General features: G+C 39.6%; 1 protein-coding gene across 5 annotated transcripts in view; it reads right to left on the bottom strand.

Moving 5' to 3' along the window:
• Nucleotides 1-15,790, bottom strand: part of adgrb2 (adhesion G protein-coupled receptor B2) — a 203,265-nt gene that overhangs the window by 100,412 nt on the left and 87,063 nt on the right. For all 5 annotated transcript variants that reach the window (XM_067611336.1, XM_067611338.1, XM_067611337.1 and 2 more), the window contains exons 3-4: nt 11,644-11,727; nt 9,472-9,660 (exon numbers count right to left, since the gene is read on the bottom strand). In XM_067611336.1, the coding sequence (XP_067467437.1) occupies nt 9,472-9,660; nt 11,644-11,727 (273 nt within the window). The remainder of the gene's footprint in view (nt 1-9,471; nt 9,661-11,643; nt 11,728-15,790) is intronic.

Here is a 15,790-nt window from a genome sequence, read left to right as displayed (position 1 = left end):
ACAAACACACGACATGGGGATGAGGTATGAGGGGAGGGAGGGAAGGGAAGGGAAGGAGGGCAAGGAGGGGGATGGAGCATCCCATCGCAGGCAATACAGGGTTAGAGAATGAGAGAAACATGAGAGATTAAATGAGTATGAGTACATTCCTAAAAAAAAAAATTTAAAAAAAACATGAAGGAGGTGATCTTTGACCTCCACAAAAAAAAAACCCAATAACATTCCAATTAGCGAAGAAAAAAAAAACACTAGACTGATGCCGCACATCATGGAGAACACGGATGTTAGGAATGGACACTGGCATTTTGAAGTCATGCAGCTCCAGTCATGACAAGGAAATGAATGTGGTAAGCTTGCTTCTATTAGAGCTTTCAGTTACTATATACAGCCAACCAAAGGATCCAAAGACTCAAATGACTTCAAACGCTTCAAACACCAATTAAAGTATTGAAAATGTTTCTCCTCTTTATCTCCCCCATCATTCTTACTCTTTTTTTTTTTTCTTCTCTTTATTACACATCTCATCCCATTTTAGAAACAGATGAAGCTGAAATAAATGAAAATAGAATACATGAATAGTGGAGTTGCACAGAAACTTTGCAGATAATGAATGTGACTTCAAGACTCTTCTTGTGATGCCTTTTCACTGAGAGCTACTTCTTTGCAGGAATGTGTCGACTTGATCCGTTTCAGCCATGTGGCACCGGCAGATTGTGCAATGTAAGAGAAAACACACATACACACACACAACCACACGCACACACACGTACAGAAAAGCTAGAAGTGACCTGAGATTTGAGGGAATAATGAAGCAAAAAGGGGGGGAAAAAAATGCTGAAGAAATGTTCAAGAGAAACCAAAGAAGGAAAAAGATGAATGACAGAACTGGTATATCGAGAAGGAAGAAATTAAAAACAGATGAGCACTACAAAAGAAGTAGATTGTGAGTGAATTTGAAAGAATGTAAAACATTTTAAAAGAGTCTGAAATGAAAAAAAAAAAAGGAATGTTGAAAGAGATGGAAGGAAGAGAGAGGAGCAAATTTGGAGAGATAGAAATCAAGATAGAGAGAGCGGGAAGGAGGGACAGAAGGAGGAGGGGGGGGGTAGAAAGTTAGAGACAGCAGGATGAAGATTGCTGGTCCTGTGTTGAGCGAAGCTAAATAAATCATGGCGATAAATAATTAAGTCTTCTGTGAAGGAAGGCTCAGAGGAGCAGGGGTAGAAGGCAGAGACAGAGACGGAGGTATTAAAGACTACGCAGATATGGAATGCTGGTAAATAGTGAGATATTCTTAAATTCAGCAAAACACGGTAACATGGCAACATCAATGTGTCTTCAAGCTGCTGCTCAGAGTAGATATATGCTGAAAGAACAGTAGGGAGGGGGAAAAAAAAGCATCTTGTCTGTGTCCATTTGAAGCATTTGCGTCGCTTTTTGTTACACTTGTAATGTTGATTTTAATGAAATGCTTTTTCAAGTGAGCTCGTTTGTGGGGGCCTTTCTGAACTGGAGCTGGTTGCATTGCACCAGCTGTTCTTAAGTTCAAACTTAGCCTAGTTATAACATCTAGAGATGTGTCATAGCCTACCCAGAGACAACCAAGCCCAACTTTATTTGTAGTTATTTTAAACACACTGTTTCATGCATTACCCATCAAATAAAAGATTCTTCGCTTGGGAATTATGATTCAGTACACTGACAAAGTCGTGGCTGTGGGTCAGTTGTTAGATGAAGCGTGTAAGCCTTAAACATTTTGGTATCAGGCAAAAAAAATAATGCTTTTTCCAAAGTATTAAATTCAATAAATCATACTGACATCCGGTCCTGGCTAGTGGCATAGGCGATATAGGCGAATGCTAGGGGCGCCCCAAATGAATGAAGAAAAAAAATATCAAAATTTTAAACCTAAAACTTTTTTTTCTCACACTATTTTAATACTATTATTTCAAAATATTACAAAAAAAGCCCACTGCAACATAACTACTAGCATAGCCTATTAAATAGACCCTATTTTCTGCATTGCCTGCGGCATTATCACCCCGCTCTCAGTTAGACTTACCTGACTGTGGGGGAAGGGCGAGTTATCTCAACTAGTGGAGAATGTGAAATGTGATACCATTAACATCAGTAGCCTAATTCAAATACATCATGTCAGAAAGGCCAAAGCCCTCTGGTGCCCAGGGGAGAAAAAGAAGAGGAGAAGAGGATGAGAAATGTGAAAAAGACGGAGGTACTGTGTAATGAATGAGTAGTTCTATTGCATAAGTAGTTACCGTTGGAGCGGAGTGTTACAAGAATACTTTGGACGATAGTAACGTTCACTAATTTAATAAATAGCTAAAGTTAACATCAGTTACCTCCTTGAATTCATTAGGGGAAGTTGGAAAGACTATTCAGGTGTTTGGGGAATAACCTACAACATCATTTTGGGAAATACACTTTTTCTTTTAAGTGTGCTGCTGCTGAACAAACCATCCACTGTCTGCCTCTAGAGACCAGGCATACATATTTATTGACATCTTAGTCTTGTTAGCCAACGTTAGCTCTGCTTGTAATAGTCAATTAAAATGCTTTTCTTTCTCAATTCCCTTTTGTAATTAACAGTTGTAAGCCTGTGCATTTTCATTATTGATTACTATACATATATATATGTATGTATATGTATAGGCAACAGCATGCATCACGTGGGAGAAGTGCTCATTGAATACATGTTTTATGCATGAACGCTATGTGCAGGGGAGACCGGGGGGCAATTCTAACAATTTTTGGTTTTCATCACTCAAAAATCTCTTAAACTATTTGGATACAATTTTTATGTAGGTAATTTGTATCTGTGTTCTACTTGTTGACAGTCATCAAATGTTTTTACAAGCAATGTTAGAGTCATGATATTGACTGAGACACTAGAAGTCAAATGTTATAAGTATAATTAATCATAATTATACAAATATAAAAACAATTTCCAACGGCATCACACACACAAAAAAACAGGGTCTCTCTTCATCAACATTTAGATATAGTGAGAGACAGATCATTTTGTCTTTTGGCAGGCAGAGAGGGATCATCACAGACCATGTGCATAATGAGTTTCATGGTTCTGTCTCATTTCTGATTGGTACAATTTGAGATGTTGCAATTGCCCCCCGTCTACTCTTGCTGTTTGTGTTTAAAATGTTATAGGCTATAATGGGGCTTAGGTGCTTGGCTGTGTTTCACCATCAGCAGCTTTTTTATTAATACAACACCCAATGGTCACATACCGTATACTCCTCTTCTCTCTTCACATGCACTTTTGAAATATTTTAATCGCACCCCTGCAAGTCCTGGGACACCTGCAGACACCTTTTCCACCTCAGCACCTTCCAGCAATGCAGCATCATGTTCTTTCATACTGTTTTGTGGGGTTTTTTTGTTTGTTTCTAGAATAAAGAAAATTTCAAAGACATAAAGCCATGCAGTTTCTGTGTGAGTGTATGGACTTTGGAGGTGGAATTGGCTGCGATGCAAAGGGCACCAGCTAAAATCTTGCCTAGGGCACCAAATTGGTCAGGGCCGGCTCTGCTGGCATCCTCAAAGTGCGAGAAGATTTCTTGGGGGCTGACTTGCAAAACCTTCTCAGGAGACAGAGGCAGAACTTACAGTACAATATTCACTCTCACAAACACTATAATTCACTTTCTCTGTTATTTAGCTTTTTTTTTTTTACAACAACACAACAGGATTGCTTGTAAGACATTACTTACTCATCTGAATCGAATCTCCATCTCACAAACTCATTACAAGTGTAACTGAAATCTGACTGCGGAGAAAAGATAAAAATGTCCGAGCTCCCCCCTCCTCCATATAGACGTGCATAGCAAAGCACACACTCACGGCACCAATCAGAATAAGGCTGTGTGTAATGAGGATGCAGGACTTTTAACATGTCTTTAAAATATATTCAATTATTAAATATACTCATATAATCATTTATGCTGTATAAAGATATCGACTTTTCATTTTTCATTTCTAGCTTTTGAAACAAGTAGCCTATAATCATACTGAGCCTAACAATTACCAGGATTATCAGCATTTTCACATATGGTCAAAGCACAGCATGGATGCATTATTTAAAATTGTGTTACGAGCGTGTGTGAGCACGTTTGTGTGTTCGCCATCTGAGTTCATGACTGCATCCTCGTATGCACCCTCAGTGTCTTGCTTGAATGATTACTGGAAGTGTAGTGTTGCAGCGTTTGACTACACGCGCTGACCCAGACACACTGTATTCATAACGCACCATTGTTCTACTCCATGTTTTAAATGTCACTGAATCTATGGCAAATGAGCAGTAGCTAAATAGAACAGAAGTATGTGGTACTTCTTCACTTTGGACGCTTTGGGGCATGAAGGCCTTATACGTCAGCGCATATTCCACACACAAAAAAAAAAAAAAATGTTAATTTGCCGGACCAATTACTGCCTAGTTTGCTTTGTCAAGAGCCAGACCATTACTTAAAAATTGATTATCTGTATCACCTTAATTTAGGAGTTTTACCCATGAAAAAACGAGAAGAAAATTTCCATTTACACTTCATTGGTTTTCTGTCCAAGCTACTTTTCTTTTATGTTTCCTAACTTGTGCAGACACACACACGGGCATACACGGAGATGTGCCCACAGACATATCCACCCACCCATACTTCTAAAGTGCTAACTTCCACACAGATAAATGATATAAAAAAAATTAAAAAAAAAAAAAAGAAAATTCTGGCAAAGCCAACTACAAAATAAATATGCAGTGCACTCTCTCCACCTCAGGATACTCTAGGAGAAAGTGTGCGTGCTTTGACTTATGCTTGTGTGCCTTGCGTATTTGCTTTTGCAAGTAAGTGTATATGAAACAGAATAGAGGATGTTGGTTAAAAACATTTCACTTGCAGATCTTTCAGATAAATCGAGAAGTTGCCGCGACTGGATGCCATGTTTTGAACAGCAGGTTTGAAAAGGCATTAGCTGTGTGTATGCTGGAGTTGTTTAATTTTACTTTTTATAGTATTTGAGGCATGAAATTATGATTTTAGTGACTGAAGTAAAAGTCAGAAACAGAAATCGAGGGCCTTCATTTTATGTCTTTTATGTCTCTTTGCTGCCGCCCCCACATTCGCTAGTCTAGTTGAATTTGGTATGATCCCATTCAGGCAATCCCTGGAGTGCCCCCCCCCTCCCCAGAACCACGTCATAAAACATCAGAGGAGTGGGGGAAATAATGAAATAATAAATGGAACATAACACAGCAACCAATATCCCATCAAAGGAACGGCTGAGGATATTAATATCGACACTGAATGGAAAATGAGGCACTTAGACATACAAATCGTGTTGGCACATTTGCATAAAAACAAGATTAGCATATGCACCGACAGGGAAGGAAAATGTTCCTCTCTTTTTTTCATTTAGTTTTCTTTTCAGGCGGGGTTGAGAGTAAACATCAGTAAACATTGACTGACTCCTAACTCATATGTGAAAGCGTGCATATCCTAAAAATGTACACAATGACAAATACTTTTCGGAACACTCATGCAAACTGACAAAACTCTCACACAGACGTATAGAAAACGCAAACAAAACACCATAATCGCTATCACAACACTGACTTGCCCTTCAATTAACAATTGACTCTTAAATATCACTTCGATAACAAAGGACAAAGCAAAAACAACACCCACGCCTTATGCCGGCATGGGCGCAAATAATAAAAACTACACATCACAAATGCATATATATACTGGGGGAATGCACACACAGAAATGAATGCACATTTATAATGATGAGTCCATAAAGCACTAATAAAAGCTTTATGTGACTGTGAATCTTTTAGGGTAGTGTGTAGTATATGTCTTCCAGATGAAAGCTTTTTGGTCAATGTGAAGTCTAGCTCTGTGGTTTGATGGAAAATTCACATTCACACATACACCAGTATAACATATTCTAAGGATCCTATACAACACAATGGATCTGTGTGGTTTTGAGACCCTTTGTCTTTATAAAAGATGACCTCCATATGATGTAAAGTTAACAAATTTACATATAATAACTAGTTCTAGTTCTATGAAGCCTCACCATTCACTAAGTCTTACGCAACTAGTGGAAAGGTCTTTCTACTTTTTACAGTTAGCTGAAGTTTAATGACTACATCCCATGCTGTGACACTGACATTTAGACAGCAGGGTCCCCACTTTTGCTTTGAGAAGTTTGAGAAGTTTTTGCTTGAGAAGTTTCATTTAACAGTGTACCTTCAAACACATCCTTCCATCATCCACTGGCATTATTAGAATGGTTGGATATGGAGGAGAGTGGTGCCCTAGTCCTGTGACATACTCCCTTAGAAATCACTGGGTTCAGGGATGTTAGCCTAAAGACCACCCCACTGTGCACCAGCCAAAATAGAGGCCACGCTTCCTTCCTCTCTGACAGTTAAGGGACCATGCAGGTGTTTTTTTTGATGTTCTCCTTAAGGGTGCATTTAGAGTGTGCAACAACAATGATTGTGTAAGTTTATTGCATGTCACATTGTGCAAGACTCCTACTATATAATCAAATCTTGGTCACAATCTATGTCAGACTGTACGATATCAATTTAAGGCATGACAGCTTGTGCACTGAATTTATGGTTCATTATAGCGCTACAATGTACGTAGAAAAAAGTACGAAAGCAGAGGCACATCATCAGCTTGCATCATCCATCAGCACTGCTCATATTTTTAAAATGCAGCAAAGTCACACAAACTTCTTTGTTGTTTCACCTCCATTGTTTTGGTTTTTGTGCGCCATGGTCGTAGTGAGGAGAATGAGTGTGTTCTCTCCCTAAACTTTATTAAAAAAACCACACTTAAAAAAATGTCACGCTGGCCGTTGTCATTTCATGTTGTATTCTGATGGTTTAAAGTCATAGCAGCAGCCACATTGTGAGAATTTGGTCTCTAGTTTCTGTCACTGTCAGATATTTTGCCTCGGGCTGTCTTTGGCCGCCAAAGCTCCAAATCGGTCGTCAGTGGACGTTTTGCAGTGAGATCTAGGACCACCGTTTTTGGATTGACGACCAAGGATTTTACCATGATTCTCCATTCTCACAATTGTCAACTTTCGTCTCAGACAGCCCAAAATTGCACAGTGTAAAAAAAGGACCTTTAGACAGCCCCACAGTCAGTCCCCAGTCGCCACATAGACAGGGAGCCAGGACACCATCAGCAACCCTCTTCTTGTCATACTGATGTACAGAAAGTCAGTGGAGTATATCATATCTGGTTCAGATTTGATTCTCTTGATTCTGCTGAGCAGCAGCATGATTGAGTTTTACAAATTGTCCCTCTTGTTACAGTGGAATGCCAAAATGATCTTTTGTGTCCTTTTTGTCTAGTAATCATGCCAACCATCTCAAATATAAACTGTAGCTAGTTTTGACATTACCCGTTTTAGTAAAAGCACAAATGGTTGGTTGCTTATCTACTGCATAAAGCAGCAATTCCTCAGCTGACAGGAAGGTCTTGTCTGATGCCAACTAAAATTGTACCAGGTTCACAGAAGAAGAAATATTCACTGAAAGGTTTTCCATGTCCTTGTTGTTTGTGTCGGTCTGTAGGGGAATCTTCCGTCTTTTTTCACCAACAAGTACCATGCAAGTACAGAGGCAACTTATTGTAGAGCTCGGGGATGTCTTGGCACAGACCCTTGGCCGCCTCCATTCTGGTTAAGACCCTAATGCCAGAGCTTTATTCGTAAGAGGTTCCAACAAAGTTGTCTCCACGCACTCAAAGATTTCCTCAAGAGTAGGGAAAAAAATTAAAAATGGCTTCGCTGCCTCAGCCGGTCTGTTGGCTAAAGACTGGCAGGAACGGCTAGGAGGCAGTCGCTACAGACAATTGGGACAGGATGGAAGAGGTCTGCTATACCATCAGATGATGCGTCGACCGTGATTTGACGAGGAAGCACTGATTTTTTTTGTCATCCCCTGGTTGGGGGGGGGTGAGCATTAGCAGTGGATTAAGAGAAGGACAGAAGCCAGGCAGGAGAGAGCCTGTGCTATACAGGATTGCACTTCCATTGCAATCAGGGCAATCAAACAAGAGCCGGACAGGCAGTACTTCACAATTTCATCTAGTAAAGACCTACACTAGCAATCAAACCAGAGCAGAACTTGCATTATTCAGGATGAACATTTCACAAGTTCCTTCAGTGACTTCATCTGGCTTGATTGTTTTGATGTGTGTTGCTCAAGAAAAATGGATGAGGCGCTCATGTTGTAGCTGTCTTTTAATAGCAAGCAAATAAGACCGAATATGCTCACCCTGATTGGCAGAGCATGAACGAACATGAAAATTTTATTTGATTGGCTAGATATATTTTGTGGCAGTCACTGCATCTAAAAATAAAAAAGTAATTACTCTGAAGTCAAAGAAAAACCATAGCTGTAGTTATCACTTTGAATGCTTTCTATATCTATGTTGTTTTTCTATGTCACTGTAATGTGCACACAGATTTGAATATACATATAACAATTTCCACATTGCATATTACAATGAAAGCAAGTTACCTTAGTTTTCATTGTAAAAACATATATTTGTTTGCTAATTAGCCAATTTTCTATGTACGCTTTCTGTATGGACGTTAATGGAGATATACACAAGGCAAGGGAAATGAGAACAGTGCTGAAAGAAAAGTGAAGGAGCAGAGGAGAGCTAAAGATAGAGAAGCCAGGAAGTATGAACTTCTGAATTGTGGCAAGTCTAATAGACTTCCTGACATGCAGCTCAGTTGTCATGTCTCTTTCTCTCTCTCTCTCTCTCTGCATCACTGTCTGCCTTTCTCTCTCCGCTGGCCAGGAGTGTGAATTGAAATGACAAAATGACATTATCATTCTGTATGCCATGGTCAGATTATATTTCGGCTGTCCAGATCCCATGCGATGTGTGTGATAGTGTGTGTGCGCGCATTCTTAAAAGTGTTTCACACTGTCATTACTTTCTTCAGTTTTACAACTTTCCTAACATATTGCAAAAAGACAGGTGAATGCTGCATGGGAGAGAGGGGTGCTAAGAAATAATAAGCCTATTGTTTAAAGCTGCAATTCATCACATTTTACATTTGACAAAGTGCAGCTTTTAAGGGAGGCATGCAGTATAAGCAGATTATACATATATATACTGCTCATCACTGTGCAACACTGCTAAACCCTTTTCATTAATCATACATCCCAGCATGCACTGTGAGGAAGCAGGGGACACAGCCTGGAGAGGTCACCTGTCTCACAAAGAAAAATCACTCTTGTATTTGCTTATCTACTATATAAACATCAGCAACAAACAAACTGCAGAGAGGTGAAGGCTGGACCTTCCGCATCCTTGCTGTGGGAAAACAGTCCTGACCAGTAAGTGCCGTTGAATTCAGGCAAAGGAGAAAGGCAGCCTACACACAGTTAGGTCAACATACCTGAGCCTGTGATCCCAGGTTCACCTGGACAGGAAGCTGTGTTGTTGCACATGCGTGTTTCCCGCAGGGCACCGCTGCACAGTGTCCCATAGGGAGAAGAAACACATGATCTCGTCCTCACTTGCCAGCCTTGCCCACATGTGAGGGAACACACACTCCACTGTGACCACTCCTCTGCTGCAGGGTCACCTGAAGATCAAGACAGAGACGGACAGAGAGAGGATAGTTTGTTTTTCTTCTTCTTATGCTACGTTTCTTCAAGAGGAATGATATTGTTAGTTTGAAAATATAAACCTTGTTAGATGCCAGGCTTAAAACACCATTTAAAAGTCTAGAAGTGATGCAACAGATGATGCTGATCATGTTATTCTACACCAGCAAAGCACATAGACCCATGTGGTTCATGTCAGAGTGTGTATTCTCTTATGATCATAAATATATTCCTCTATTTCTATAAATATATTGCTGTAGAAGTAACTGTTAGTGGAGATATATGACATAGTGCATTGGTACATTTTTCACTTTCATTTTTCCCAGAAACAAATGTTTAATTTATTGATTCCTGTTAGCAATTCTTAGTTTTTCTCTGCTCTTTATTTTCTGGAATAAAATCAAAATTTCCTTTGGATGGCTGTGACACCATTGCAATATTACTACAATAAGAAGACAAACAATATTGTAATCTATACAATTGTCTGGAGAAAAGCTTGGGAGTATGTGACAATGATGAAAGAGGGGCTTTGTGGTTACAATAACCAAACACATTTCCTGTATTTATAGAAGCTTTTTTTTCCCCTTTTTTCCCCCCTCTCCCCCTGGACAAGAGATATCTAGACAAGTTAAGAGAGTCTTGATTCATCATTCATATACAAAGAAGCTCTACTGATGTTGTTCTATAGAAGATCGTTTTCACATGGCCTGACCTATATCAATATATCAGTACCCAATATAGGAAATTCCTCCATACCATACAGATATGGGCATTAGATGATTTACTTGTGACATTAATTAATTAAATCCACTCAGTGTGAATTATCATTGACTGAATATTCATGAGGATGATCATGTTAGACAAATGTGTTTTAAGATGATAGCCAAAGACATTAATACTCATGGAATTATGGTTAAAAAAAAAAAAATAAGCCCAAAGGATGGTGTTATATATGAATAAACAGGAGTGGTACATACAGTAAACAAGCATATCTGTGTGCCAGGGTATCTGTGCGTGTCTCTTCTTTGAGGAAGGATGTGTGTTTATGTGTACATAACGCCAATAATTGATGTTTAGACATGACTGTGCGTGATTTTCACTTCTCCAGACAGCCTATGGAAACTGTTCCATTGTTCCCTCTGAGTTACGCCCTTGAAAGACAAATCTACAAGTTAAGTCATCCCCTACTTCTCTCTCTCTCTCGAAATTGTTTGTGAGCGCCGTGTCCTTTGATAGAGGCGTCATCACATGGCAAAGAAGGAAATCAAATTAATTGCATGTCCGTTAATCGCATTACATCTTCATTAACATGCCGTGAGTCAGGGCTTAAGCTCATCACACATGCCTGGAGGAATGGAAGAATGGGGGAGAAGTGAAGAGGGGTGAGAACAGAAGAGAAGGACAAGACAGAGCCAGGGGTTTCCCTCGCGGTAGGGACTCCCCCTCCACCACCCCCCACCACCCCCCCACCCCCCACCCCCACCCTCCGCACAGCTGTGAATATGGAAACGTGGGTGAGCGTACAGTATGAGCGTATGTGGGCACAAGCTCAGATTAGTATATGACCTATTCTGATGTGGGTGAAGCAGCCAACATGTAATGTCATGTACCTATAAGCACATTCCCCTGCATATATACATGTGACATTCTCAATATGTTTAATGTATCATGTCATGAATAATTCAGTCTTTCTTTTCCAATCCTATTAATTATGCAAGACTTTGAAGTCACACACACACACACACACAGACATTCACACTTCCACGTGTTCACAAATGCCAATGGTCAACCATAGAGGAGCTGCCCAGAGTTCAGCAATGCCTCAAAAGGAAAATGTATTATTATCTTTATGGAGCTCTTTATTCTTAGTAACACATAAAGCATCTAAAAGGTCAAGTTGGCTGCTTTTTGTTCCAGGCTGTGAACTCGCACACACATACACACACACACATATTACTCACCTGTTTGTGCCTGAAACACACCTGGCTGGTCAGCTGATCGTGGTCTCTGTGTCTTCACCTTCAGATCGTCGTCATCATATGGGTCTGAAACAACAGGAGACAGAGTTTTTTCTCTTTTTATTGCATCGTTCAACTAAATGTATGAGATCCAATGAGAAGCATATGTGCTGTAAGATTAAATAAATACTGGCATGTGGATGTCCAGTTTGTTTACTACATGCAATTGCGCCATAGCATACAGAAAGCTGGTTTTAAAATCGTAGTAATTAAGTGCTCATTAGCATTTACATTCACTTTGTATATTCAGTGAAGTCAAAAAAAGGCACGTCTCCAGTATATCCAAAACACGACTTTGGCAAAATAAAAATACAAACGCCTACATATCCTTGGCTTGCACCTTGTAGCAGTATATTTAAAGAACACACTGATATATTTGAGAACACATGGTGCTGCAACAGATAACAAAATGTCAAGTCTGCAGCATAATCTCAGAAAGTCAGGAAGGAGTCAATTCTGACTGGTTCATTAGCTTAGAGGGAAAACATAAAATGTCAATAGAAATATAGCCATTGAAATGCAATGTGAGTTCTTACGATTTAGCACAGCAAAGAAAGTAATAAAAGACTTTTGGCTTGATTATACAGGCATAAATAAATATGCTGCTACAGTGGAGAAAAGCCTGGATCTGATACATCAGAGAACGGATTTGGACCGAAACACCTCACATAGATGGCAAGCATTTGTGGAAACTGAAAGATTGCCTAGAGAGAAATAAATAGAGAAAGTGAAATCATGCAACATATCTAAGTCAGTTTTATCTCAATTGGTACAAACATATGGAGGCATGAGCGCAGACGGTTCTGTTCTGTGCAAATGGATTTGTAGGCTTAGTTTCAGCAGCACAAGACTTAATCAACTCCCCTGGTGGCAAAAACAGTCTTTGATATAGAAGATCTATTTCACTTGGGTACTTCTTGCCCATCTGAATTTTTTTTTTTTGCAGTGGTTGCGTTAACGCAAAGAGGCAAAGACATACAGCATATCTAAGATACATTATCCACATGGAATGTAATTGTGGGGGTGTGTGTATTAGATTACAGAGTGCAAAAGTGATTGACACTGAAATGTCCTCCTGTTAGCCTCTATCAAGGAGCTGACCTAGGGAGGAACACAGACAACACATCCTCCCCCGCCTCCCAGTACACAAACACACACAAGCATGAAAGCCTCGGAAGTGTTTTGAGGCTCTGTCATGATTGCTCAAACGCCCATTGCTACCAGCCCCCTAATTTGGCCTTTTACAGAAACAACTCTTTGTCAGGAAAAATACACTGTTTTTTATACTCAAGCTCTGGCTCTTTCATTCATACTGGCTAACTCTCCCTCCCATTGCCTTGTTTTGTGTGTTGTTCTCAGAACCACTTGCGCTTAAATGCCAAAGTACAATATTTTACCTCAGGAACAATGTAAATTTTGTTTGTGTGCTGTCTAGATGATATCTACAGCTGGCTATAGCCCTAGGTAACAGAAGTAACTATTGTGTTCGTTTGTGTGTATGTGTGTGTGTGGAGGGGGAGGAGTTGTTTTGACATAAGCTAGAATTAGCAAATGGTGCAACAGTGCTCTCAAAGTGTTTTGCAAGACAATAAACTGATTTCAATTTTGCCTTACCGCCTCATTGCCTAAAAGAAACAGAATTGTTGCATCTTCTGTGGCAATCAAACTTGGAGTACAGATGCAAATGCCGTCCTGTAAGCTACTTTCATCAGCCTCAGTCAGGTCAGTGCACAGTATAAACGCCCACTTGCTTGCAGGTTTTACATATTTTCCACCAAAACCATTAAACCATATGCCAGCATAGTGGTCCTTGATATGTGAGGCTTGCATTTCTATAGTTACTGACTCCATACACTCAAGTTTATAATCATCATCATAATCACGCAACACATCCTCCTAACCAATCAACATTCATTACCTAACAGTAGGGTAGAAAATGGCATTAAAAAACATGAGCGAAACATTAACTCTTTGCCTGTTGTATTTACTCTCTAGCTCTTTGATCATCCTCTCCCTCCCTCTTCATCTAACTCCTCCGGTGGGTCATGTCTGCTAACATGTACCGCAAAGCTAGAAATGTTGCTAATGTTCTTAGCAACTCTGGTTCCAAGATGGCGCCTCATTTATTCCCATAAAAGTCCTTCCCCGGCTGAGTCAACTGACAGCATACATGTTATTACTAATGATTTAATGATACGGCTCTGCTACACTTTCCAAATTTGAATGAACTAAATGGATTAGGTTTGGATCATACAAAGAAACATTTCTGGGTGTTTGTGACACTCAGAAAAAGGTATTCACAATTTACAGCTGCTTTACAGCTGTTCCAGTAGCTTACCTTATCACTGTGGTTCCAATGAAATCCATGAAAATGTGATTATCAAATGTAAAAATGATGATTATAAAAAGCAAACCAACCTCCTACCAAATATAACTTGAAGAATTTGACTCAGAATTTTAGATTCAGGGATCCCTTACTTTCCAATTACTGTATTGCAATTAGGCTGTATTATCACAGAACTTTACCCTCAAGCTCTTAAAGGGGATATACAATGCTTTTTGGGATTTATATACTGTTATGATGTCAGATGTCTATGTTAAACATGGTCAAAAATCCAAAACTTGCTTGAATGCTTCATTTGCTGTTTGCATTTACATCCCCCCGTTTCATAGTCTTTGTTGCTAGAGTCGTTCCATTGGTTGTTCAAGCTGTCCACTAGAATTTTGGATCTGATTTGGGCTTGAATATGTATAGATGTATTTGAGTAAGTTTCCATTTTGAGTAAAGAATGAGAAAAAGAAGTGAAATCCTACTACTATTGTTTGTTTATGTAGCATCCAGAAGTCTGCCAGCTTCTGGAAGCTGGCCAATCAGAATGGAGAGGGCTCATCGGGACTGTTTCTGACAGAGGCTGAACTGAGGGGCTGTATAAATGGCCAGTATAATTTGAATAAGGAGTTTTTTGAAATGTAAATCATGCAAAGATATTCCAGGAGAGCCCCAGAATAAAAATATAGACTTGGAAATGTGCAGAATATATTTAACTGCTCAGGTCTTTCAACCACAAAAAAAAAAAAAGACTTTGAATGTCTTTCTGAAGAACTTATGAAGAGGATACAGCTCAGTGCTATTGTAGTAAAAAGACAGGAAAGGTCACTTTCAGTAATCAATTCATAATGAAATTCTTATAACTACATCATCACTGTCATAAGATAACACTGTTATAGCTCATCCAGCCGATAGTGATCAGCGAGCAGTAAACATGCTAGCAGATAAGCTCACTTACATTGGCTACCTGTGTCGCTACCATCACCACACCACTGCTTCACCAAAGGGAGTTTTTGGCACTGTAGGTTTAGCATCAGACTGACTGGCTAACTGAACGATTAAATGATTAGTTACATCGGTGGGAAACAATCTATTGACACAACAAGATACCATTACCTTCAACAAGATAAAGTGTTGAGTAGATTGAACTTTGAAAAAATGTCAAAAAAAGGTATTGATTTATTTGGAAAGCGACAGAGAAAGTCCTGGATCCCACAAAGTCGGTGCCAGTCCCGTTGTGGGAGCTCTCTAAATGTCTTTCTCTGCCCTTGTTTGTCTCTCTTTCTGTCTCTTACCCGAGTCTGTGGCATAGAAGAGGATTTAGATGGACGCCAGTGCAGAGTCCGGCACAATCGAAAGTAAAGATCAATATGGATAAACCCTGAGAGTACTGACCTTTACAAACCCCACTATATTGTTTAATGTTCTGGACTGCACTTTAATGGACACATCATCACACACTTCATCAAATCGTCTTGCCCTCTCTCATTCTTACTTTTTTCCCCACCCTTTTCAGCTGTTTCTTCATCTCTAGGGGAATATAGCTGGCAGTATCACTTCCAATTGCGGATAGGGTCAATAATTCCATGATTGGTCGGGAGCAGAGGTGGAGATGTGATATTTTACTTGTAGTGTTGCTGATGCTTTAGTGTCATATGACTGAATAAGGGCCGGCTAAAAGCTACTAGTGTGAACCTGCCTTTATACGGTTAAATTAAAAAGAGACGACGTGATATTGAGAGAAGAGAAATAAAACCAGGG

The sequence above is a fragment of the Thunnus thynnus genome, chromosome 15, assembly GCF_963924715.1.
Source record: "Thunnus thynnus chromosome 15, fThuThy2.1, whole genome shotgun sequence".
Classification (NCBI taxonomy): Eukaryota; Metazoa; Chordata; class Actinopteri; order Scombriformes; family Scombridae; genus Thunnus; species Thunnus thynnus.
This window is presented reverse-complemented; position numbering and strand designations above follow the sequence as displayed.